Below are 26,695 nucleotides of genomic sequence, written 5' to 3' on the forward strand. Positions count from 1 at the left end.
TCAGATAAAGAAAAGAATATGTGAAAGTAAAAGTTCTTGCATTATCTTCAGTTTCACAAGTAATCGGGCAGAGTGCCTCAATGTAAAAGCTAGAGAAATGAGTAGAAGTTATACCTTAAAATAAAAGTTTAAACAGATAATAAAGCTAGGATAACCTGTTCTTACACTCGGTGAGCTACATCCAACATTACATGAATGGACATCTGCTCATACAAGAGGACCCTCCCTTCCCTGCAGCCCCCCATGCCCTTATCATAAACATGCACACACACCCACAAACTGCTCAAGAGGGTTCCTCTCTCCTCCAGAGAGAATTTGGGGGACACATGGAGGCTGCAGGGAAAGGGAATCCATTCCACCAGTGGTGTCTGTTCTGGTAGAAGGACACCATTAGATACAACCCAGTGAATCAAGATTGCCTTGTTGATTTCTGCTTTGACCTTTAAATTCCCAACACTAAGAAATACCAAGGACAAACTGCACAGCAGGCTGTCATGAATTGCAACTTTGAAGGACAACACATCCCAGATCAGTGTGCAAAAAGATTTTATTTAGATTTTTTTCACTTACTGTCCAGATAGTTAACCCACAGTATTTATTCAATTCTTGTAAAATATGAAAAAAATATCTTCAGCATAGTTCTAGACTCTCAAGTACTTAAAAAAAGAGGTTAGAGCAAGTTAAGGACAAACCTACAGCATTCGTTTACTTTAGCTGGTTCTGATACAGAGGAATATTTTTTAATTTGAGAGTCAACCCCTAGAGACTTAGCTAACTGTACAGCGTTTGAATCACCACTGATTAGTGTCCCAAGAGCCACAAGCAATCTAAAAATAGCTTCAAGGTCTTGCACAGCTTCCATGACTGTGCTGATCACTGACAAACACTGAGCTTTGCCCTCAATATTGCTAATTTTATGTAAACAAACAGCATAGTTCAGAGCCAGGGTAGCTAGTGCAACGTGAATGTTCTTATTGCTGCACAGTTTCAGTTCTATTGCTTGTGACATTATCGAGTCTCCCTGTGACATCATGAGCTTTTGGCCAACTGAGTGGGTAAAACAATTGCAGAAAATTCTAAGGGCCAGCATCTGGTTGGCTTGCTTTTCTCCAGGGTTCAGAAATTTGATAAGGTGGCTGCAGAACTGAATGCCATCCTCTTCACTGCAGAACCTTTCATTCACGCTGGGATGCTTGATTGATAATCGAAGAATATCTAGCACTGGAAAAACAATGTCTAAAAAGAAAAATGTAGTTACATTGTGAAATTCTACAGTACTTTCAGTAGATTTGTGACTCTAATATTAACAGTTCACCTAGCCTGAACACCCTATATTAGGAAAGAAATAGGATTCTTCTCTGAAACATTTACATTTCATATTTATTTAACTCAGACAAACACTGAGAAACTAAATGTCACACATGCTAAAATAGGCTAGCTCACTGAGGCTGTAAGTATGATAGTAGACTGAGTAGATAACTTATTTATAAAACTTTTGTTGGCTATTGCTAAAGGCACGGCATCTTTGCTCTTCTGCTAAAGGCACAGCATCCCCAAGCCTATCAACAACCGCTATATGAAAAAAGCAAAACAAGAAAAGAAGTTTTAGGAACCCCCCGAATTTGGACAGAAGTGTTTGTTCTGAAAGTCAAAAGTATAGCAAATCGCCAAGTAAATCTATGCTTTAAAATGTCTGATGATCATATGGCATTATATCTACCTTTTTAACTGTTTAACTGAAAGCCTACAACATGAGCCATTCTAGTGCAAGCACAGCATCCACATCCTGAGGGATCAGCATAATGCTCGGCAGAGCCCCATTGCCCATCTTTCCTCCTTGCTGCATGCTTTGGGCCATTCTCAGGAGCATACCTCATTTTTCATATAAGGGCTGAGACAGATGTATCTACCCTACGGCTACCTAGTGAATTCTTGGCTGAGGTAAGATTTGAACTAAGGGAATTTCCCAGCTCAAACTCATAGCCAATTCCTGCAAAAAACAGAGCCTGCAATCAATAGGATTGTTGAGGAGGTGAAAGCCTACTCTCTCCACAAAAACTAGTCACGAGGGGCAGGGAGAGCTTTAGCCACCCTGCGTATCCCCCCTTAAATTACATTTCTATGGGAAAATGTAAATAACAAAAGATGGATTGCACTACCCAGCAGTCCACACACACACCAACTATCAAAACAGGAATTTTGCTGGTAATATGAAGTAAGGTATTTGTGGGGTAAAAATGGCTTCATTAAAAATATAATTTTTTCAAATTACTATTCCCAACAATGATTTCATACCATTTGGCCAGTTAATTGCTTTCCACAAAGTTTGCTGTTGCTGCGCAGTGGGAATTTCAACAGAGTTATTGCATATTATAGACAGCATCTTTTCTAGAAGACCTAAATCATCTTCCGTTAACTGTTGTTCTTCAGGTGCACTTCCATTAAGTTCTTTCAGTTTACCTACATGACAAACAAGAGATGTTTTAAAATTATTCTATGCAACCCTCTGCAATCCACATACTTCTTTTACAAAAATACTACTTGATCTTTCTGCTAACTGTTGATTCAATTACATTTTAGTACTCCTCATATAGTGTGGGCATATTTCACATCGGCCTAGATGCCTGAATTACAGAAGTGGCCAACTCCTACTCAGTGGGAGTTGCCCACTGAGATTCAATTTTACGGAATCGCAAAAATGTTTACAAATTGAGTTAGCGCTGTGCATAAACAGCTTGCTCTGTAGTATTTGTGTAACAGTTCTTGGTATTGTTTCATAACTGTTTATATTCAAAATAGGTATTACTTTTCTCCTCATTTCCCCATACAGCTAGGTGTTAAATGTATGTTTGGCTGCCTGTAAACAGTTATCCTGATATAGAATTTGAAAAGGAATCCAGGAGACCACCTTATTCTAGCACCTACTCTGAATTCCAAAATTATTTACGATAAGCATCTCAAAAATAATGAAACTAAGGTTGCAGTCCCGAGAGCACTTAAGTAATCAGCACTAGACACAGTAGAAAGTACTTCTAAAAGTAAACATTTAGGACTAATTTACAACTAAGAGGGTGGCCATATTAGTCTACTGCAGCAAAACCAACAACGGCCAGGTTCACATGTAACGACAACCCAGAGTACAGGTTGAGTATGCGTTGTCATTGAATCATGGGATTGTTGAATCGTGAGTTGTCCTTACATGCAAACCCTGTGCTGTGGTTTAACTATGGGTTAACCATGAACAACTCAAGAAGAGAAACCATGGTTTGTTGCTGGGTTGTGAACTTTGGGCTGTATGTTGTTAATCAACGCAGGATTTGCTGCTGTTACATGCAAAGGGGGCATTTGTTATATTTAGGACTGGTGGAAGTTGAAAGTTCGACACTAAAAAAGTTATTCAAGAGTAATTATGATTGCTTTGAGCTTCTGAAAACTAAACCATAGATCAGTGTTAAGCACATGCTTTGCAAGCAGAAGGTCCCAGGTTCAATCCCATTGTGGCTCCAGTTAAAAGGATCAGGATGGGAAGTACCTTTGCTTAAGACCCCAGAGAGCCACTGCTAGTCAAAGAAGATAATATTAATCTACATAGACAGTCTACCTTGGTACAAGGAAGTTTTCTATGTTCCTGACTCTTGAGAATGCCTTTACAAGTTTGTTACCTATGTTCCTTGGAGTTGTATGGTCCGTGGGTGCATGTTCCTGTCCTGGGACTCCTTGTCTGATCTTATGAATTATCTGAAAATTGTGAAAGCTCACAAGCTCACTAAGTAACTGAAGCCTAATACACTATTGCCAGCATTTTAAAAAATCATTTTTCTTCCATCATTAGAATTAATAGTCTGCGCTCCAATTCAGAGACTTACCTGGGCAGCAGTGCAACTTATATAGTAAAGATGAAGATAGGTGCCCCTCCCCTCCACCACCTACCTGAAGTAACATGGAATGGGTTGTATCCAATGGTGTTGTTCCACCAGCGGAAGGGAAACCACTGGGGGAACGGATTTTGCCTTCCCCCTGCAGCCCCCAAAAGCTGCTTTGGGGGCATGCAGGGAGCTGAAGGGGGGGAAGAGAGGATGGAGCAGTCCCACTGCATGAGCAGAAGTTCTGCTTGCATAACTGTTGGATCCAACCCAATGTGTGTGTGTGTGGGTGGGGTGGGGTGGGGTGGGGTGGGGGAGGAGATGGCACAAATTAGCTGATCATGTGCACAGGCCTTCCTGTGAAACATTCACATGTTCTTTGAGGTACACTGTGGAGAAGAGGGGCTCCAGAATGCAAGTCGGACTGCTGCCTGAGAAAGGTGTCTAAACAAGCTTGAGTTACACCAACGTCCCAGATGATTTAAGAAGTGCATCCTAATATTCTCTCCTTGAGGCAAAAGACATTCTTGTAATGAAAGTCAACAAGCTTGAAACTAACCTTACTTTTTCTAATGCCTTAAGAGCAAAAAAGGTTTGTATCGTACAGGTTTGTACACAAAAGTCCACTTGCTACAAGGCATATCCATGATTAGGTTGCTGCTCACTGTTTGCACCCCTTGTCATATATTCCAGCTGCATAGAAAGGGGAAAGTAGGCAGTACTTTTAATGCTCCCCTCATAGCAAAACTGCTATCTAGGGAAGACTGTGGTTGACAGTTTACCATAGGGGCAAAAAAAGCAAGTACAATATATTTAGGATTACCCCAGTTGTAATGGAGTACCAGAACATTCACTTCTTTCCAACAGGGGAAAGCAAAGCTCTGTGAGATAAACAAGAGATACTGGAAGAGACTGACCTGCAATATGTATACTTTATGAGAAGCAAGTAGTTACTTTAAAACATATATTAAAAACATAAATCCTGTGTGTAAGCAAACTACCCTATGTGTATTCTCAGACATATAAGCAGGGCTGAAGGGGTCTGTCTGAAAGTGACAGGGGATTAAATTATATGTTTTACAGGACTAACATGCTTGAAGGTTAATTGCTTCTTGAAAGTGTCATTTAATAAGCCATATAAATACACTCACCCAGTATTTGTGTAGGGTTGGCCTGATCAAACGTAACAGCTTCTTTCTTTGGAAAATAAATATTTTCAGCTTTCATTGTAGTTGATTTGTAGGCACTAGTCCCTAAAAGCAGTGGGGAGAGAGAGGCTGGCAGTTGTTAGTAACTTATCAGAGAACTAGTTTTGCATATCTGAAAAAAAAAGTACTTAAGGTTGCTTGTCACATATTATTCAAAGTATAGCAAAATAATAAGTTATTCCCTGTCTGGTATTTTTTTGAAAAATACTTAAGTTCACTGAACGGCCTCGGACAAGTAATTTATTCTCAGGTCCAACCTATGTCTCGGGGCTGTTATGAGGTTCAGACGCTACTCTTTGCTCCTTGGAGGAAGAGCGGGATAAGAATCTAATAAATAACTCCCACATGAAAAGGATTATATGAACAGTATTTAAATACTAACAGTTCAGTTAGATTTTTTAATATATTTTGTTTACTGAATCAGAATAATTGTTCAATTGAACATTGAAGGGGAAAAGCCTTCAGGCCATGCTATCCTTTTTCCAGGGCTCATCCATCCACCAGTAGTCCCACAGCAGAAGCATTACATCCTTATCAAAATATAAGGGGGTAGGGAGTCTTATTCGAGGTGGGTTTGTCCAGGCTTCCCTAACTTCAAGAGCCTTGTTTTTAAGGCTCTAGCAGCAGGCCAAAAGGCAAGCACATGAAAAGCCCCAGGAAACCCTAGTGATTGACAGCTGATGGTGTCAATCATCTATTAGAATTTTAAACTGCCCCAGGTTTAATAAGCCAACAAAAGATACATATGAATAAAATGAATGATTAACTTTGGGTAATATTAGACAGATTATCCAGGAGACCAAGTTTATTGTTTTCCTGCTGTTCTTCCAAGGGGCCCCTCCCCATTTTATCCTCAGAAAAACCCTTTGAGGTAGGCTATACTTAGGGACAGTGGGCAGTACCCAATGGAATGCAATCGCTAATGTAAATGTTATTGCGCTAGCACAAACTACTCTAGTGCAATGCTATTGGCACTGCACTAGATTAGTTTAGGCTAGTGCAACGTAATTTGAGTTAGTAGTTGCGCCTTATTGGATACTGCCCAGTGACTGAATGGGGATTTGAATCCCGGTCTGTCCGGTCCAGTTCAACACTCTAACCGCTACACCACAATGGGTTAGGTCAGAAGGGCAACATTAGCTGGTAATGGGGGTACTGCCCAGAGAAGGCTAACCAAAGGTTCACAAGTGGCTCTCTCAAGCCATCGTGTTATTTACTTAAAACATCTATGTAGTGCTGCACATCTAATCAGATTTTGAGGCACTGAAGTGGTTATAAAATCACAAGTATCTAAATTCTAGACATTTTTATAACCAGTTTTATTTAACGAAGCACAATAGATATTGGGAAATTGATTCAGGTTCCAGATTTTGGAACTTGGAATCTAGAACCTAAACTAATTTTCCAGTATCCATTGTGCTTTGTTAAATAAATATAATTTTGCTGCTATGAACCAACTGTTAACACTTAGCAGTCTGTCAAGCCCAGGTAAGACCGCTACAGCTGGTACACTCCCCTGCTCCCAAGCCGCCTTGAGAACACACTGGAAGCCGCCTTGAGAACACACTGGAAGCCGCCTTGAGAACACACTGGAAGCCGCCTTGAGAACACATAGACTGTTCACCTGAGCTCTTCTTACCCTATTCTTTCTGTGCTCTTTACCACTTCCCCTTACCTCAGCTTCCCCTCAGCCTCTACTGCAGTTGCTACCAAGCTCACTTACTTTTTCCCATACCCACTTTCCTTCTTCTGTATATCTGCAGCTACTGCTGTTTCTCAACCAAAACTAACCATACCACATGAACCCTCCTCACTACAGTATTCTAAAGGGTAAGTAACTCTTTAAATCTTGCAGAGAAAGTGTGCTCAGCTACAGTAGCTCCATGCTCCTTTTCTCCAGTTAGAAAATAGTGGCTGCAGCAATACAAAGGAATTCAAGTTGATTAAGTGGCAACAAGAGGCTTGGGGTGGGGGGAGAAAAGAGCGACAGTGCCACTCATCTGCTCTATCCAGGATAATAGATAAAAGAGACCAACTGAATGGCTGCAATGCAGATCTTTGGCATAGTTAGTCTCTACTGTGAAAGCCTACTTACTAACCTGTAAAAGGATCAGCTCTACTTAGAGGAGCTGCAGGGTCAGATGCTGAACCTGGGACGTAGCGACCAGTACCTAGAGATAGATGAGCACTAATGAAGTTGTATTTACAACGCTTACGTAAACATCTACAGTATAACATGTCACTTTAAAAGACACAGCATCCATGTTGAAGTATTTACCAAAGTTTGACATAATTATAGGCTATGCATGTTTACTCAGAGGTAAATCTCACCACATCATACAAGATTTACTTTTTATTATTTCTACACACACATCCTTCAAATTGCTCTCTCTCATGTAGTTAGAAGACTAAAACTAGAAGACACGAGGCAGAAATGAGTATGACAGCATCAAACAGTTAATTCCCACAGCTACTGCTGTATTTACATGTGGTGGCCCTCCTGATGTTGTTGGACTGCAGCTCCCATCAACCCTAGTCAGCATAGCCAAAGGTGAGAGATGATGGGGAGCTGCAGTCCAACAACACCAGGAGGGCCGCACGGTTCCCACCCTGGCTTACAGGCTGGTAAGCGGGAAGCACTTCAATGGTCTGCTTAAGACTGAAGGTAAGCTAATACAACATCTCCATGGGAGTACAAAATATAATCCATTCCTATTTATCACCTTAAGCATATTTTATTTGCATCTGGTTATATTAAGCAGTCAACACTGTCAACTGTTTTAGTAGATGATGTTGCCTGGGCTACAAAACAGATATACCAGGGTGTTCAGACAACTGCGTTGGGGGGAAGAAGCCATCATGGCTCCCCCCCCCGGCCCCCACACATGCCCTACACAGGGTGGCCATTTGCATTATTTCCTGTGATGCAGCATGGGTTGGCGTGTTGTTTGAACCCACTGCACAGCGCGGCAGGGGTAGCTTCATACCAAACCATCAACCACTACTGCAAGTCACGGGTGTAGGGTGGGTACAAAGCCACCACTACCATACACTAGGTTCAGATGACATGCCAACCCACACTGCATTGTGGGGAATAATGCAAATGGCAATCTTGTGTGTACAGCAGGGGTGGGGGGAGAAGCCACAATGACTTCTTCCCCTGACGCAATCATCCAAACCCAATCTATATGTTTCTTGAAGCTTATCTTCCAAGTTGTCCTACAGGATGGTCAATAGAACATTTCTTTGCCTGATCAAGGTCTGGAACCACAAACTTGTGACCACAGTTAAAAAGAGAGTTTGCTGGTCTAGCCCCTTCTTTTCATGTGGGGTGTCTCCCCAGCCTCAAGCATGCTACAGCAAAGCCCAATGTCTACATTTCTTTTTCACATGCATACAAACTTTTACTAGCTTTGAGACAAGTACTACCTGTAAACGGATCTGCTGCAGGCCCTTCATTAGACCCTGAGAAAGAACCTGGAACATAGCGGCCACCACCTATGAAACGATAAACCCAAGAGAAGAACAAGGGTTTTTTTTTATCCCACACACTATTAAAACAGTGAAGCTCTCTTATTAAGTTCAAACCAAGACTTTAAATAAATACTGAAGTGCCCACAGCTTTAAGTATGCTCTGCTTCATCAGCCTTAAGTGAAAAGGCAAATTAATGCTTCACAGAATGGCTGGGAACATAAGAAGTCTGACATCCTGCATTACATCTGTCACATATTTCAGAAGCAAGACAAAATAAAGGGCCTAGTGCTTTGTTACCTGTGAAAGGATCTGAAAATTCATTGTTTGTATGTCCCAGTGTTTGTCCTTTGGTATTATCTATTATGAATTTGGCCACCTGATCCAGAAACATGGCATTTAGATCATTCTTCTGCAGGAAGCTATATGCAGTCTGCCATGGATCATCACTGACATTGTACGGCAACTTGTAGGAAGGTCCACCTTCACTCACATCAATACTGAAAACATAGTCGTATTCCTTTATATGGAAATGAAAAAGAAAGTGATTGTTCTACATAGCTCCAAAGCAGACAGCAAGAATAGGATGCGCAGTAGTGCTTTAGTAAACATTAGGAATAGAAGAGTACTTACCCTTCCTTCAAATAACACTTTTCCAGATGTCTGCTGTGTAGCTCCAGCTGAGCCAACAACATCCCCAATTTTGATCCACATGCTCTGACTAACGCTCCACTGGTAAGCTTCAACTTTTCCACCTTCTTTAATAAGTCTTGTCTGACCATCCCTTGTACCTTCAAAGAGAGGAGAAAATAAACTGCAGGCCTCGAAAGAATGATTTTTATAACCAATGCTTTCTCTCCTCAAAAACAAGCAATAAATTCAACAGTTGGAAAGAAAGCTTACAGATACAGAACATTTAGACAGCACAGTTCTGTTGAAGAAAGAACTCTGTCCCAGATCCAGTGTGCACACACATAGAAAAGAGAAACTATTGTCAATTTTCTGGAAGGGCTGCAAGCACAGAGTCTCAGAAGCTGGATCATGGGTGAATACAGTAGCTGCTGGCACAAAGTGTCCCTGATCTATTTTAGGGCAGTGGCAATTGCTCAAAGGGCCTCTGTGCCACAGTTACGTTGACCACAACCGTCCTGGCTTCCTAGTTATCTGTGTGTATTTTGAGCAGTGACCGCAGTCAACCTGTATCACTGCATGTTTCATGACATTTTAGTAAGCTGCATGGGGGAAATGTGCATGGTCGTTGCAGTGGTTCTATTTAGCTATCACTGCTCGTAGATCTTTCCTCCATGAATGTGTGTTGTGCTTTATAAACCATCTTAAAAGCCACTTTGTTGGAGAAATACATCATTGCAAGGATTTTCAAATATAGCCTCGTAAGAATAAAGTATTTGTTTTTCCCTTTGGTACTGGCCGCAGCCTCTTTCAGATACTAGCTAAACAGTGAATCTTATCACAGAAACAATCAAGCAGAAACAAAGAGAGCAATGAAGCAGTTAAGAGAAAGAAGATAGCAAGTAAACCCACATTTCAGAGTAAAAATGTATAGATTGAACACCCCAGCTTTGCAATGGGTTGGATCCGTCTAAAATGAATTAAAGATTACAGGGTTCAAGGAAACAGCAAGTTCGAAAGACTAAACAAGTCTGGTGTTCTGGGAATAGTAACCCTGCTATTTTACTTTTTTATAAACGTGTTTAAGGCTGGGTAGCAAGTTTGCTGTTCTGACAATGCCTGCTGAAACTCTATCCAACACTGCCTTGAGAGAAAGGTCCACTGAACTGCGTGGGACTTCCTTATGACTAGACTTGTAAATTTAAAAATCCTGTACTACCATGGTGGGAACACAGGACTATAGATCTGTCATGTTTGTACCTTATACTTTATAAAACTAGCTTTCAGGGCTCATGTCCCAAAATTGCCTAAGGCTCTATGAACTTGGAGGTCATCCTCCAAGCATGAGAGCATGTTTCTATGTACCTGTGTCCCCTAGCTGGATTTTTAATGAAAGATCACTCTAAAGCAGTAATTCCTAAAAATTATACCAGGGCATACCAGATGAACAGGAATCTAGGTCCGTGTTCAGGTCAGCCCTGAACACAGCTATAAACTTGATAATATTTCTGCTATCAACATTATTTTATTTGCAATGTTCTTTACTTTCTAGTTCTCATGTTATTCTGTTACAACTGGCAGTGACAAGACAGCAAGTTATCATACCAGAATGTATTAATTTTTAGCAATTAAGAAAAAGTTATTTAGCAATTAAGAAAAAGTTAGAACATGCATATTAGAAAGCCTTGTATATTTGTTTGAACTGGGGAGGGGGGTGGAAAGTGCCATAGAAATTGAGAATTATACCTGGTTCATTCAAATGCTCTCTACCAGGAAGCTCATCAACATTGATATCACCTAAATCACCAGTTTCAGGATCAATAGTTGATTGAGAAAGCTCATTTTCAAAAGCCTGAATCTCCTCCAGACTTGCTGTGCGCTCCAAAGATTCTGTAAACACTCTGATAATGCCATCACTGAAAAAAGGAAAAATAAAAATATTTTCATTATCCAAGGAAGCAGTTCTGTTAATATATTCCTTCCCTTCTTGCTGCTGTTTTCCCCCTTAGAGATCCAGATGGCAGAACAAACATCTGATATTTTATCTTTATTATAAAATGTATACCCCACCTTCAAAGAGATTTTTTCCCAGATGACAAGGTGACTGAGTTCAGGATAATCCAGTGAAATACAGCAGGGATGGGCATACTTCAAGTCTGCATGGTCTTTTATTTTTAAAAATGCACATGCTAGAATCCATGTAAGCCAGTGATCTAATGCAACTGTTTTACATTTACAAAACAAATTTACAAAATGCAAACTCACAGTGAGGGCGTAACTAAACTGTGTTAAATAATCCCAAGTACAGACTCTTAGTTAAAAACAAAATTGCCTTCCTTGCTCAGACCAAGCTTGTCCTAATTTTCTCTCACAACAACCACCACATGCCTCTAGGAAGCCCACTGGTATAGCTATGCACTGTTTGTCCCCATTATCTGGAGGTCAGAAAGCTTTACTGCTTTTGATTATGGAGGTCCTATTTGTGGCTATGATGGCTAATAGCTTTTGGTAAACATGTCATCCTTGACTACCAATTCAATTTTCCACAGGCCTCTCTGCTTCCTATTTCAAAAATGGAGATGAGGGTGGGGGCATGAGTCAGAGCTGCTCACTGCAACACATGGAAGTGGCAGTAGCAGTTGCTGGGGGGGGAAGCCAGCTGCCTATGTTTTTCAAAAATCCAGAACACCAGCAGGGGTTGTCTACCAAACATTGGCCACTGATGGACTACGGTCTACCTTCTGCCAATCCCTGAAACACATAATGAAATGACCAATATACTTTTAAAACAACTCCGAACAATACCCATTTATTTGATGGCCTCATTTGGACATAGTGCTAAACCATGGTTTAACATTATGAGAACGAGCCCCAGATTTGTGCATATCCCCCTCCTCCAGTGCAGCCGCAAGGAGTTTGGAAGCTTTCATGTCTGTTTTAGATTAACTCTAGCTTGTCATGTCATCTGAGCCCAGACAAACTACAATTATTCTTAACTAGTGTTTGCTGAAACAAGCCAACTTCAAACCAGAGTTTATGAAGCTGGCTTGTTTCAACTAGATTCTCCACAGTTTAGGGTTAGGGCATCATGCTGAATTGTGGTTAATAAAAACTGGAAGTGGAAGCTTCCAATCTCCTCCTCACAGACACACCAGTGGAGGAGAGGGGAGGGTGCAAGCCCATGGCTCGCTGACACTAGTTCTCATAACACTAAAACATGGTTTAATGTTATAAACAAATGCAGTCGATGCCTTGTTATGCCCCCAATCATTTCTTCACACTATACAAAAGAGACATCTTTATTGATGGATAGCATGTTAGCAGACTGAAGCTTAGGTACCTTGCCCCAGCAACAAGGTCTCCATTGTCTAACACACAGCAGCACCAAATAGACTGAGCTGGAAGTCTGATTGTCTGTGTGCATTCCCCTTTTCTCCATATTCTGAGTGATCTGTCTTCACCAGTGGTAACAAAATCTATAATGAGACAAACCGTTTCATAAATAGAAAAAAAAAACAAATTTAAAACTAGCTTCCTGTATATCTGATTTTCAAAACACAATCATACAAACATTAATACATATTACATGTATATGACAATCCAATTCTAATGTCTGACATTTTTACTTATGACTTTGGTGATCTAATGCATTGTAACCCACACTGGAAGATGGCTCTCTGAAGCAGCTTTTTGAGGTGTACAAATAAAACTCACTAATATGCCAGTAGAAGTGCTTCCACTCATGCTAAAGGATCTTTTGATCCAAGCCATTAGTTTTAACTAAATCAGGGGGAAAACCTGTAAGCCAAGAACTGCTTGCCAATCAAACCACTCTCCTGCCTAGCTAGCTAAAATACAGGATTGTTATTAACATTAACATTTTGTCAGATTGCAAGGGAACTAAAGAAATCTGTTATTTGAGTTTGTACACAGCACTGAAGAGGTTGTTTGGCATCCCCTTAAGCCCCGAACTAGTCATTTTCAAACTAAGTTTGGGGAACCGTGAGGGCTCCTTGGAAGCTTATCAGGATCTCCCAAATAAGAGGAAAGTTCTGCAAGTCACCTTATCATTACCTTCATTTAAGATGTTCAGTAGTTGGGCTTGTTCTAAGGTGCACTCTCAGTCCAGGGGGCAATGGTGAGGACTAAACAAGCCTGGGCAGCACTCCACATATACTGAGTGAACACCCTAGAACGTGACCCAAGCCCCTCTACAATCCACAGAGGTTCTGCGGCAGATGCACCAGGATACCTTGGCAGATAAATTAACGTGGAGAAGATTCTCCTAAGGTAGGAAGTTTGAAAACCATTATTTTAATGATAGGAAAAGAACACTAGGAAAGGAAGTTCTCTTTCATCCTAGTTTAGTTTTACATATACGACTGCTTAGAAGGAACACTCCTGTTTCTAACATTTCTAAAAAAAAAAAAAAAGTGTCTTGAGGCCACATTCTTACCTTTACTTTGTGGGAAGACAGATATGCAGTATATATAATTGGTGTGCCCATAGTAAACTTGAAGACATTCTCCAGATATCTGCCATCGTCGAATGCTGGCATCATTTGCACAAGAAAGAAACTCTGTCTCACTTAAAATAGCTAAGCCTCTTACACAGTCTTCATGTCCTTTATTAAAAGAAAGGTTTGATAGATAAATCATTGGTCTCATTGATAACTTTTGAAAATATACTATTCGCTAGACATGAAATGCTGAAACCTCCTTAAATGACTATTACCAAGGCTTGTGGCCAGGAGGGAGTGCAGAACCTGTCAACAACAACAATTTGCTTCCCCTAGTCAGTGTCTCTGCTAGACTATAAGCCTAGCAAGTATCATTCATATTCGTAACCTCAGACTCATGACTGCTCTCTACTTGAGTTTTCTGTTGGAGATTGGAGGCTATGTCTGGAATGTAAGGTGGCTCAACTTCTGTCCAAGCATAGGCAGCTGAGAAACATTATACTGGTGCTTCAGTGTGAGCATTTAAGATTAAACTGAAAGCCACTCTTAACAATACTATTTATGAACCACATTCAAAACATACAAGCATGGAAAGGCATTCCTCAGTGTCGCTGCTACAGCTTAGAGCTCTGCTTTCATTGGAGGCATTTTAATTGTCCTTCCTTCTATATACCAATACTGATTTGGAGATGCTCTATGCCCATGTAGCCAAAACTGCACCACCTGCACTCATGGGAAAGGTATCAAGACTCTACCAAAAAATCTGCAGAAAAAAATGGGGGGGGGGTTGCAACCCACCAAATAGCCCAAAATAATTCAGTGGAGCAGAAAACATGGTTATAGCTGTGTTGATCCATGAGAAAAAAAACCCTAAAATTTACAGGTGGGCAATACGTTTATTAGGACCAACCAAAATGTCACAAAATAGCGTGCAGACTTCCATATCATCCCCATAACTCCAGTCTCCAGAACAGACCCCTGAGTGAGCAAGAGGAAGAGAAACTGACAACCAAGTAGAAGCAGGGAATAGACTGAAATGGCTAGAATAGCAGGGCAGAGACACAGATATAAAGGGTAGAAAAAAACATTGTCTGGATAAGTCCTTCCTGGTTCACACCAAGAAGCTACACTTATGTGTCCCCAAGGTAGAAGTGAGATCTGCCAACAGACTTCAAAGGAAAAACCCAAGATTTTCATGTATGTGTCGACCCCACCCATCCAAGTGGGGTCGACACCAAGTACAACCCAATGAGGACTGAGAATGCTCAGTGGGCACAGAACACTGACAGTGTGTTGGTGGGGGGGTGGGGGGAGGAATGGAATGGAGTAGCTGAAACTTTGAACAGAAGGACTGCACTCTGCAACATTGTGCGGCAGGGTCCCATTTGATGATTATATTCCTAGATGTAATTGCCTAATTATTAGGGCAGGCAATTAAACAATTTAGGAGATGAATTAATCAAACATTTCGGTAAGCTTGTTGTGACAAACCCTTGTATATTAATGTAGCTCAACAGTGAAGTAGCTCAACAATAAACCCCTGTATATTGATGTAGGTCAACATTTTTTAAACTAAAAAGCATCTAGTAAGTTGGTACCATTCCAGAATGCCTTAATAGGCTTCTCATCTCTTTGTTTCCCAATATGCATCCAAAACCTTAAGCTCCTTTTTTTGAACAGACTAACTGGCTCAAACTGGCCAAATCCTTTGGGATGCAAGCTTAGAGTACTTAGGGAAGTGGGTCCAGATACTAAGTAAATTTCTGATTTGCTGGTTAGATCACTGACATCAGAAATGGGGGTTGGACAGAGTAACAATCAGTTTCTTCTAAGTGTCTGGCTTTTACTGAAGTCAGTTTCCCATAAAAGAGTTGACTCACTCCTAAGGATAGCCTTCCTTATATGATCTAACTGGAGGCCAAGATGCTTTCTCTCAGACTCTCTTCTCCACAATGAACTCTGCATATGCTCTGGAACTCAGGAGTCTATTCAAGTGGATAACATAATTAGATAAGTTAGATGACTTTTTGATTTTATTTGTGTGGGGGGGGGATAAGAGAGAGAGAGATTGTTGCCTTCCCTTGTTTTTCCCTTTCCCCCAAATAAATGACTTTTTTTTAATATCTGGACATCTGGTTCATTGTTTTAAAAGGGGATTCTCACTAAGCTCTTCCTCGTGCAAAAGACTGCACAGTTACAAAACTATCATTTGTGTTTTTATCATTTCATCATTAGGATTTTTACAAGGTTTTTGTTGAGTTGTGTGTTTCTGGGCTTTGGGAAAGAACATCCAAAGCATCTTTTTTTCCTTCCTAGGGCTGGGACTAAAGGTAACAGGACTCTGAAACTTCCCAAGCAGGTGGACAGACTAGGGTATATCAGGAGATTCATCTTGACTGGTGGCAGCATTCAGTAATTATTTTTTGTGGAACCCTTGTAAAGAAGGGGTCCAGTAACAGGAACAGTTATTCCAGCTCCTAGTCCATAACACTTGTATATAATCAGAACTTCAGGGCAAGTCCCATTTCAAGCATCTGAAGGCAATGCAAGATCTTGTTACAAGGAAGGCAAACTTTACTTTCCCCTTTATTCCTAGATTAAGGGTGTATCTCAGGTGCACTTTCCATGCAAAAACTCAAAAGTTAGTGGCTCTCATTTTGCACATTTAGGCTATTGTCACTGGCAGTTGAGTACACGATATCTCCAAGATTACCACTAACCATTTTCTTCTTATGAGCAAAAATAGTAATAAAAAATACACAGGGTACAAAATTATCCCAGAAAACAAATAGACTTTCCCAGACTGTAACTTTGTACTCTTGCTCAAGTTACAAATTCACCCCAGCTAAGTTTCATTCGTTCAGTCCTAACTTTCATTTCTTCACACCAAGTTGAGTTTCTGTTCTCTGCCACACTTGGTTTCATTTTTTCTTTCTTTGTGCTAGCTCCTAACTGCTCCTCTTTCAAAACACAAAGATTTAAAAGCACAGCCCAAAGTGAAAGAGAAAGACTAACAGCAGCTCTGATTTCAATCTAGACCTTTCCACAATGAAGAGGCATAACCTTCAGGCAAAAGCTTCTGAGAACTTCTCCCCCATTCTATTCTGTGCTTCCAGTACAAGCTATACTTTTAAGAGACACAGAGAAAAATCAGTTCTAGTAGGAAATTCAAGCATGAAGCAACCCTCCAGAGATTGGAAATGTTTAGGAATGGCTAGAAATCTTCACAAATCATTAGAAACCTAGCTAAAGTTGTTTATTCTGTATTCAATAAAAACTTACTTTTATAAAAAAGACAATTATAATCAGTTACTGAATGGCAGTACAGACATACACAAGACACAATGTGTGTATATGTATTTATGTGCAAGACATGTGATGGTGTACAATGCGTATTGTGACAAATACTGACTTCTATTGCCAAAACAATTTAGGGCACAATCCTAGCCAGCCTTGCAAGCTGGGGAGTGCTGGGAGGTGTAGGTCTTTTCTCTGACTAAACATGCATAGGATTGTGCCCTAAGTTTCACTGTGGTTCATTTGTACTTCATTCACAGAAAAATCTACCTAGGCATAACCAATTTGCACTTCCCCCACCTCCCAAAACAGTTTTTCTGTCACTGGGTGACAGAAGTTTTAATATTTTCTCTCTCATTCTATCGTAACAGCAAACAACCTCAAAAAACAGCCCAATCCTACATATGCTTACTCAGAAGTAAGTCTCACCAAGTTCTTTGGCACCTTACTCCCTAATGAGTAGGTTTAAGATTTCAGCCTCACTTACCTGGTACCAAGCCCCACTGAACTCAGTAGGACTTATTTCCAAGTAGTCATGTATAGAATTGTGCTGTGTGTCACACTCACAGCCCCACCAATAAAAAAATCCATCACTGATCAATCTCAACTACAGCTTATTCAACTTAACCAATTATAGATAATTGATTGTATTTATATAACACCTTTCTGCCAAAGCACACAAGGTGGTCTACAACTCTAGAATATTAAAAGAAGCAAATCATACAAAATTTAGAATCGAGTTCTCATACTGACTGATGGACCCTTCAGGAGCTTGCAATTGAAGCTTATCCTACTAACAGAGCATATTTACATGCTCAAAATAGAGAGTATGAACAATACTCCCAAAGTCACAGTGTCTCCACAATAACTAAAAGTAAGATATTAAGCACTCCAAGACACCCAAGTATTAGAAAATTCTGACACACATTTGTGTCTCTAATAGCCCAAACTCTGGATTGGATTGGGAGATTTCCAATGTTAGCCAAACGCCGATCTAGGCTTGCAGAATGCAAGCTGAATTTACTAGTACTAACACAGTTAGAGAACTTGCCATTTCCTCCTCTTCTAAGTGAGCCTTCAGGATAGGAAAAGATACCTATTTCTACAAATAAAGGTGGGGCGGGGAGCTCCCAATACCTCATTATAAAAGTCATAGAGAAAAATGTAGCGCTTTCAAATTCTCTGAAGATTACAAAGTGATGGCATATAAATATGCAACATTCATACTTAGAAACTGATTTAGTCAAATACCTACCAGTAAATGTTCTCTCGCATCTACCTGCCTTCCACAGTTTAATGGTTTTATCAGCTGAACCACTCAACATTAATCCCTGTTCAGGTAATATCTTCACAGCCCAGACTGCTGCAGTGTGGCCCTATAGTAGAAATAGAACTTTAATATTGCCAGAGACAATCTAGGTTTTCTGAAGCTCAAAGTACTAATCACTGTTGATAATGAACTGTTGTCAGTGGCAGGGCTTCCATACCTGTAATGTCATCATGCATTTGTCATTCAACCAGACTTTGGCTGTCGCATCCCATGAGCCACTAAGCAGGGTGCCAAATTTCCCAGATGAGAGGCTACAAACTGGAACAGAAGATTAAATCAGCATTGTCAAGTTTCACTTCTAGTACAGTTGAATAAGGAAAAGAATTCTCATATGCTAGCAAAGACAAAACAACTTCGATTTGGATATATTTTCAGATGAACACTGCAAGCCTAATTATATGGCAGGGCAAGGTTTGCTAACTTGATTTTCATTACTGCAAATGCAAATGGTGATAAGGATTATCATACAGAACAAGAGAACTGCAGCCAAGGTTTTAGCTGATGAACACCTGTGCAAGTAACATTCTTTCCTCCCAGTCATCAAAAGACTGTGGAAGAATATCCTTGCCCACCCCATGCTCTGTCGCCAATCTCTCACTCCTGCATGATACTAACACCCCAACCACACTGTTTCCCCTCCCTATGACCATCCTCTGAGATGCGGTTCACACGTAACAGCAACAAATTTTGGGTCGCTGCCTAAAAATGGCCATAAACCGCATGCTGGGGGCAGTCCATGACCATTTTGAATATTCAATCCCCAACATTCAAACCCAGATACTATAGGTTAATCATACTACATTTAGTAGTTAGGTTAACTGGGTTTACTCACGATTAACCTATAGTGTCCGGTTTCGGACATCACATAGCAACCCCCAACCAAGGGCTGAATATTGAAAAAGGCTGCAGAGTGCCGGCATACACTGCAGTAAATTGTGGGTAAATTAGCTATGGATGTCTGAGGAATCCAGTTGGGGGGAGGGGTGGAGCTTGACGAGCTTTCGTCAGCTTGGCCTCCCGGACTCTGTTCCATCTTTTGCCAGGTGGCCTGACTTGGCCCACAGCAAGTCAGGCCAGCTGTCGGATTTCCCATATTTTTAAAATTTGCATTAATAGACATTTGTGCAAATTACAGGAGCAATTTGCATAAATGTTTATTCCCACAAATTTTAAAAAAATTAAAAGTCCCCGGAATTAATGGAAAACTCTCAGCTCACAAATTCAAGCCAAATCAGGTGTGCCACGGAAGTCCAGCAAACCTGACCCTTTCAGGATTTCCTGGCAACGAACATCCATAAAAGTAATCCACGATTTACCACCATTACATGCAAACAGCCTCTGTTTCGCCCTCCCCAATACATGCACTGTTGGTGGCTAGGCTTCATGCCCACAAGTACAATATAATGTAAGATCAATGCTATGGATAACATTTTTATAATTAGTTACTGCATAAATTGTATGCGTATCAATACCCAGTTTTTGTTACACAACAGCGTGGCCTTCATTTAAAGAGAACATCTGAACCTGCCCTAATTACAGTGGTTAAAAAAAAAAGTCAACATTCCTGAAACAGACACTCAATTGTAATATGACATTCCCTAAAACAAAATAAGGACGCGATCCTATGCATGTTCCTACAACTCCCAGTATTACCTAGCCAGGCATGGAAGTTGCAGGACGTTTTTCTGTCTAAACATACATCGGATTGCACCCTAAATTAGTGAATCTCGACACCCTATAGCAATTATTTTATTTAACCAATAATATAGCAACATCTAGCTGGTACATTATTTTTATATGATCATGCCAGCAGCAAGATCTATTCTGACCATGATGTGGCAACACATGTTGGAAACGTCTCTGCTAGCAATGTATGCTAACACAGATTCATTGAAAATTTTGCAGTACAATGGGTTTTATTCTACTGTGTCTGTCCACCTACAGAACAGACTCCAGTGGCAGAATGGATTTTCCCTCTCCCCTGCTACCCCCAGATCTATTCCAGGCAGTTTGGGGACCCTCTGGAGCAGATTTGGGGGCACGGGGATACAGGGAGGAGAGGAAAACAAAGTCCTGTTGTGTGAGTGGAAGTCTCCTCACACAACATTGAATGGAACCCAATGTTGAGTGGCACATTTTCAGAAAAATGTGTATTGTCACATTATTGATGGTGGACTTCTGGGAAATTCTCCAGACAGTTGCTACACCTTGCTTAACTCAAATCAAGGATATATAATTGAAATTTTAAAGATACTGTTGATTTAACGCCTGGAACTAAAATAGTTACTTGTTGCTAACTCTGCTTTCAGGTCAGCCATTCTAATAAATATTTCTTGTTCTTATTATTATGTTGTACTACTTGTATTTATGACCTATTTATCACCAATCCCTCTTTTCCGTGTTCTACCGTACAACCCCAAGGGGATGCTATGGAGCACTGGTGACGAAGCTGTGTCCCTCCAGATATTGTTGACTCTAACTCCCATCAGACCCAGCCAGCATGGCCAATGGTCAGGGATGATGGGAGTTGCAGTCCAACAGCATCTGGAGAGTTAAGGATTCCCCACCTCTGCTGTAGAACAATTTGACTAGTTATAGCCCGCAATACCTTGGCAGAACTCGTAAATATTCTTGAGATAAAAACTTAACGTATAAGCACTATTTAAAAATAATCTGATATATTACCTTGTTTTCGGTTGTGGTAGTATAGTAACCCCCTGGAGAATTTCTCAGATGTCAATCAATGATAATCCAATTCTACACATTTTCCTGAAAATGGTGATGTGCCACTCAATGTTGTATAATAACATTTTTCTATGGTTACAGTTTTTTTCAGGAAATAAAATGTCCACTCATTACAGTACTTCAAAGGAGCTTAATTCTTACATACAAAGAACTCAACATACAAAGCCAAGCTGCTCTGTGAACCATTATACTTCAAAAGCAGTATATTGAAAATAATTAAAAATATTTTTGCTTGCCTGTGTTTTTATGACCCTTAAGGACATACAGTGGTGTAGAGTTGTCCAAAGCGAAGATGTAAATGTTGCTGTCATTACTACCAGTGGCAATTAATCCACGTGGGTAAAGGTCACTTGGAGGGATGACACACACGCAAGAAACAAAATTGGTGTGGCCACTCATGCAGTGCATTTCAGTAAATCCTCTGTTGGGACTAAAGAGAAAACAGTTGCCAATGTTTTTATATTCCTACAAGAAATCTTATCCATTCATCCAAACAGAACCTACTTTGTACCTAAACCTCAAAGTACCACTTTTAAAAATAAGCTGAGTTCTGAAGAAAAAAGTACTTTGAAGAAAGGAAACAGCTTAAGGGCACAATCCTATGCATGTTAAGACAGAAAGAAGTCCTATAATTCCCATCATTCTTCAACCAGCTATGCTGGCTGGGGAATACTGGGAGTTGTAGGATTTTTTTCTGTCTAAATATGCATAGGATTGCACCTTAAGGGTGCAATCCTATGTGGATTGCCAGTCACCTCCAAGCCTGGGGACAACTGCCTATCCAGTGCAGGGCAGGAGAAGTGGTGAGGAACTGATCTCCTCCTCGCTCCCCTGCCTTGTTTTCATGGCTAGACAGCTGATTTCGTTTGTCTACATGAGGGACCTCGGAGTGTGGGAAGGGCAGCCGGACAACACACAGGATATGTCATACTAGCACTTCCAACCTCCCCACCCCACCCCCAGATGGGGCCGATCCACGCGGCCTATGAGGTGGCGTGGGAGGGGGTGGGGGTCTGTTCTCTGGGAACCAACCTATCCTATGGCCATCTAGCCACTGACTAGTAGCCATAGGATTGCACCCAAAGCGTACCTTATAAAGGTGTCATTATTTTTTTCTTAAAAGCAAAAATATGAGACTTACTAAAAATTAAGATGGCTAGAACACCAAAAGTCACTATGCTCTTTTAAAAATTATTAGCCTTAAAGTATTTTTATTTTTTAAGAACTGCTTTGGGAGGCAAGTATGAATCTCAGAGTAATTTCTGCTAATGAAAAATATTGAGTACAGATCACATTATACATAGTGTACACTGTAGTATAAATGTTGGCACTGTATACTATATATTTTCCTTGACTTGATCTTCATTTTTTATGTATTATGGCTGGTTGACTAATTAATCCGGAGTGATTAGTAATACATCCTGCAGAATTGAGCTCCATGTTCGATCAGTCAAAGCTTCTGTCTTGCACAACTGTAGTCAGTTTTGTCACTGATCTCATTGGCTGTCTTTGGACTAATTTCTACACATAATCCTTGGACTCATATGCTCCCTTGACTCATCTTCTCTTCCAGTGAGGCCATGAGGCAATTGGAAGCTTTTGTTTCCATTTCAACTAATTGTGATTTTGTTGTTATGTTACCAACCTATGGTTAGTCTCATCTACAGTTTGTCCAAGCAAGCTAATTTCAAACCATAGTTAATTATCCTGGCTTGTTTAGACAAATTCTAGTTAAGACTAATCCCATTTTGTTCGAGTTTACACATAACGCCAAATTGCAGTTAGTCGAAAACTGAAGCCAAAGCTTCTAATCTCCTCCTTGTGAGCACAGCGGAGGAAAGGGGAGTGCACAAGCCCATCGTTTACTGTTACATCCGAACCCGGCCATTGTGTTTAGAATTTAGCTATGCATTATCAGCTTTTATGTGAAACTTTCATGGCACCTAAATTAAAGGTCTGCTCTACAAATTAGCAATCCATCTTGATAAACTTTTAAGGGCGCAATCCTATGGAGACAGGTGGCTGCCTCCAAACTTGGAGGCAACCGTTTATCCAATGCAGGGCAGGAGAAGCACGGAGGGGATTGCTCCCTCCACACTTCTCCTGCCCTGCATTTGCGGCTGGACAGCTGATTTCGGCTGTCTAGCCGCAGGAAGGTGGAGTGGAGGAGGAGGCTGCCGGACGACACATTGGATGTGTCGTACCAGCATTTCTGCCTTCCACGCCCCGGAACTCCCCGTTTTGGCCGCTCCGAGCTACTCTTGTGAGCGCGGAGCACAAGACTGTTCCAGACTATCTGTGAGGCAGCGTAGAAGGGGGAAAGGTTGGTTCTTTGAAAACCACATATCCTATGGCCATCTCACCACTGACTAGCGGCCATGGAATTGCTCCCTCCATCACTCATTTTTTCAGAAACTCTTGGTTCAGGCTGAAGCACAAATAACCCTATGTTGGCTAAAACCATCACTGCCTTGAGAGTTCTTACTGAAGCATAGGATAGAAATCTTCAAGATAAAATAAAGTTGTATTTCGTGCCCACTTATTTCTGAACAAATCCCTTTCAAGTTGAAAACAGTGGGATGTACTTCCAAGTAAACCTGCTCAAGCTACAGCTCTCTCAGTTTGTGAACTAGACATGACATTTTAGGGTGTTTCCTCATGATTTTATGGCATTAGAGAACAGGGTAGTTTGGCCTATGTTAGGGAAGAGATGCCCAACAGAAGGGTGCAAGGATGACCTTAACACTTAGGGCGCAATCCTATGGGTTGCGCCCTGGGTACTCCTAAGCCTCCGAACTCGGAGACTTATGTGTATCCTATGAAGAGAGGGAGGTGCCTCCTACTCCACATTTAAGCTAGGCAGGTGTTTTCGCCCATCTATCAGAGGCTTCAGGGAGCGAGGGGGAAGAAGGCTGGGGCAGCCATAGGATTTCTCATACCGGTGCTGTCCCGGTCTCCTCCCCTCCCCCCGGAATGCCCCCTTTTCCCCCATCTCCACACCAGCTATGAGAGGGAGGGGGCAGGGAGTGCGGTTTCCTGGTTCCAAGCTTGGAGTCCTGTCTCTGAGCCAGGAAACTGAAAATCCAATGTCCCCCAGATGCTGTCTAGGGGACATAGTATTGCTCCTTTAGGCAGCTAGCTACAGAAATACAGTAAGTGCTACTTGCCAGCAAGGGGGACATTTGATGGTTTAAAGTAGTGATTTACTATAATGGCAGTCACAACAGACTTTTCCTCTTTGTCCTAAGAGGCTAAATATATTCAGCTTGTTCAGATGAAAGAGTGTGACTAGGGTACTGTAGGCTGTGATAAGATTATCCTACTTTTATTTACAAGAGCAATAACTGGCATTTAAGGGGATATTCTGCCATAACAATTTAAACCCCAAGTAGCAGCATTTCATGAATACCTTTACTCAGTAAGTTAATTTGTAGATAGAAAGCATTCCCCTGAATAATCTGAACCCTTAGATGAGCCTATCTTTCATACTTCTACCTAAACTGAATTTTATGGGATTAGCTCCAAAACCTGCTGTAATTATTTGCTATCTGGCCTGATGAAAGTCAACATTTTTCTACGGATTTCTCAATGTTTACCCATTCAGAACAGTGATGGTAGGAAAAGGTCACAAGAATTACATGTATTACTGGTAGCAGTTTTTTAGGTACTACAAAATAAGCAGGGACAAGAAATAAAATGTCTTAACTTTCCATGTTAATTAAGAGACACCGTTGACTGCTGAAGTCTACATTTGTTCTTGTTTTTGCTTATACTTGTAGCTCTTGGTTATTATCCCAGCCGCTCATATGGCTCATCCAACCCTTGAGTGTTGTAACATCCAGACCAGACCAAAGTCACATGACAGAAAGAACCTGATCTTGTCAGCCAAACTATGGCCCAAGAACTCTTGGTATTTGAGGAGCTAATTTAGAAATACATACATACATACATATATACACACACCTCAATAAGCCTACGTCAAAAATACAAACCAGCCCATAACCAAAGTTAACTTGAATACAAAGTTGTTTTTCCCGTGAACATGATTTTAGCTCAGGCTTATAAGTTGCTACTTGTTGGATAAGAAATACTTTCAAGTAACCATACAGCAATGTTTTTATGATCTGGAAGACCTTGTTCTTACAGGCCACCAACACAGATATGCGCTAGGAGGCAGACTAATAAACATTGTTTGTAGGCAGTGCAGTAGGGTACCTGTTACTAGTGAAATTGTCTTTGATGGGAGGCCACTGAAAGTCCTGTGCAAGAAGACGACATCACTTGAGGGTTTGTTTTTTTTAACAGACTAGTAATAAAATAATAATAAGTAGACTGGTAACTGTAGCAGACTTACGACTCAGAACAAGTGCACCTCGACACTCCCAAATCCACTGAAATCAGCTGATCCACTGCCAGCTTGCCTGCCCCACCTCAGCCGGAGCCAGCAACAGATGCGTCATCTCAGAGGTCCAGATACAAGCTATCAAAACTGTGCTGCCTCCAAACACTGAAACCGTACGTAATGGCACCAACTGGACGGCCATGTTCCACTTCGTCCTTCCCCCTCCCCTCCGAACCCCCCTTCAATTAGGGCTCACCTGTCCGGCGCCCAGAGCCGAGCAGTCCGGTCCCGAGATGCGGACACGAACGACCCGGTCGGGAAGAGACAGCAACTAAGCCCCCGCACGTCCGACTCATGCCCCACCAAGGAGCAGCGGAGCCGGTAGGTGGCCGCCGCGCCGGCCATCGCGCCGTCCCTCAGACACCCTGACACAGCACCAGCAGCACCCGCCTCCTTGCCTTTCCTTCCTTCCTTCCTCCACCGGAATCGTTCTCATCCGCAGGGCGCCGGAAGAGACACGCCACCCAGAAGGCACTGGGGGGAAGAGGGAGAGAAAGACTACATTTCCCAGAATGCAAGAAGGGCTCTTTCGAGTGGGGTACCGGGGAGAAGCAGGGAAAAGCGCTACGTAGTTTCCCGTTTTATCGGGGAGCTGCATTTTGCGCTATTAGAGTCAAAGCAGATCGCGTCTGAATAGAGGACAACCACGTCTGTATGCAGCTGATTGCTGGAGTCGTGGCATTCGGAAGGTTAAGAGTCTTGTGGCACTTTAAAGATTAACAAATATATTCTCGCGTAAGGTTTCATGGACTATAGACCACTTTATCAGACGCATGGAGCACGATGGAGAATGTCCGGTTCTTATACAGTAGGGGGAAAAAATAGGACCACAGTTGTAGAAAACTGAATTATTGAACTGCATTTGGCACAGCACTGAAAAGTGGTCTAAGTATAATAATCAAATTATTATTAATTGTTAAGCACCAGACAGGCCGCTTAACAAGATCAGCCTCGGATGGCCTTCTCTCTGTCCCATCAGCCAGGACAGCTAGACTGGTGGGGACGAGGGAGAGGGCCTTTTCTGTGGTGGCCCCCACTCTGTGGAACTCCCTCCCTAGGTAACTCTGTCATGCCCCCTCTTTAATGAGCTTCCGTTGTGCATTAAAAACGTGGTTGTTCAGGCAGGCATTTGGGGTGGGTTAGGGTATTTTAGAAAATGTTTTTATGGTAGAATTTTATTGTTTTAAACTGTTTTGTTGTATGTTGTACATCGCCCAGAGTGGCTGGGTGACCAGCCAGATGGGCGATTAATAAATTTAATAATTAATAAATAATTAATCAAATAATAG

General features: G+C 41.3%; 2 protein-coding genes across 6 annotated transcripts in view; one reads left to right on the forward strand and one right to left on the reverse strand.

Annotated features, from left to right (window-relative positions):
• PLAA (phospholipase A2 activating protein) lies at positions 1–25,834 on the reverse strand. Of its 2 annotated transcripts, XM_084834616.1 has the most exons (14): positions 25,603–25,834; positions 21,241–21,434; positions 18,417–18,517; positions 18,185–18,305; positions 13,630–13,797; positions 12,514–12,649; positions 10,920–11,089; positions 9,177–9,334; positions 8,844–9,063; positions 8,501–8,569; positions 7,171–7,242; positions 5,015–5,116; positions 2,296–2,460; positions 1–1,236 (listed from the first exon to the last, which is right to left on the reverse strand). In XM_084834616.1, exons 1-14 carry the CDS (start codon positions 25,749–25,751, stop codon positions 671–673), a joined length of 2,391 nt encoding a protein of 796 aa, XP_084690742.1. In that variant the 5' UTR covers positions 25,752–25,834; the 3' UTR covers positions 1–670. The 2 variants fall into 2 exon arrangements, with proteins under 2 accessions (XP_084690742.1, XP_084690744.1); XM_084834618.1 differs by lacking the exon at positions 21,241–21,434.
• A 97-nt stretch (positions 25,835–25,931) lies between these two features.
• The window catches only part of IFT74 (intraflagellar transport 74), a 70,879-nt gene continuing 70,115 nt past the window's right edge, over positions 25,932–26,695 (forward strand). For 2 of the 4 annotated variants that reach the window (XR_014787811.1, XR_014787812.1), the window contains exon 1: positions 26,273–26,464. Coding sequence is in view for 1 of the 4 variants with exons in the window: in XM_084834619.1 (XP_084690745.1) it covers positions 26,362–26,464 (103 nt within the window). In the remaining 3 variants the exon portion in view is untranslated. Of the gene's footprint in view, positions 26,096–26,145; positions 26,465–26,695 lie in introns of those variants that run through there. The other 2 variants (XM_084834621.1, XM_084834619.1) reach the window with 2 other exon arrangements.

Source organism: Heloderma suspectum, chromosome 2, assembly GCF_057233095.1.
Source record: "Heloderma suspectum isolate Gila_16-S chromosome 2, 16-S_ref, whole genome shotgun sequence".
Taxonomy (NCBI): domain Eukaryota; kingdom Metazoa; phylum Chordata; class Lepidosauria; order Squamata; family Helodermatidae; genus Heloderma; species Heloderma suspectum.

Bases quoted from the DNA above. Each gene is read 5' to 3' on its own strand.
- PLAA (XM_084834616.1), bottom strand. From the start codon at position 25,751: ATGGCCGGCGCGGCGGCCACCTACCGGCTCCGCTGCTCCTTGGTGGGG. The intron at 18,306-18,416 runs GTATGGAAGCCC...TTTCTACTATAG, and splicing joins AATGCATGATGACATTACAG to GGCCACACTGCAGCAGTCTG. The intron at 1,237-2,295 runs GTATGAAATCAT...TTTTCTTTTTAG, and splicing joins AGCAATTAACTGGCCAAATG to ACATTGTTTTTCCAGTGCTA.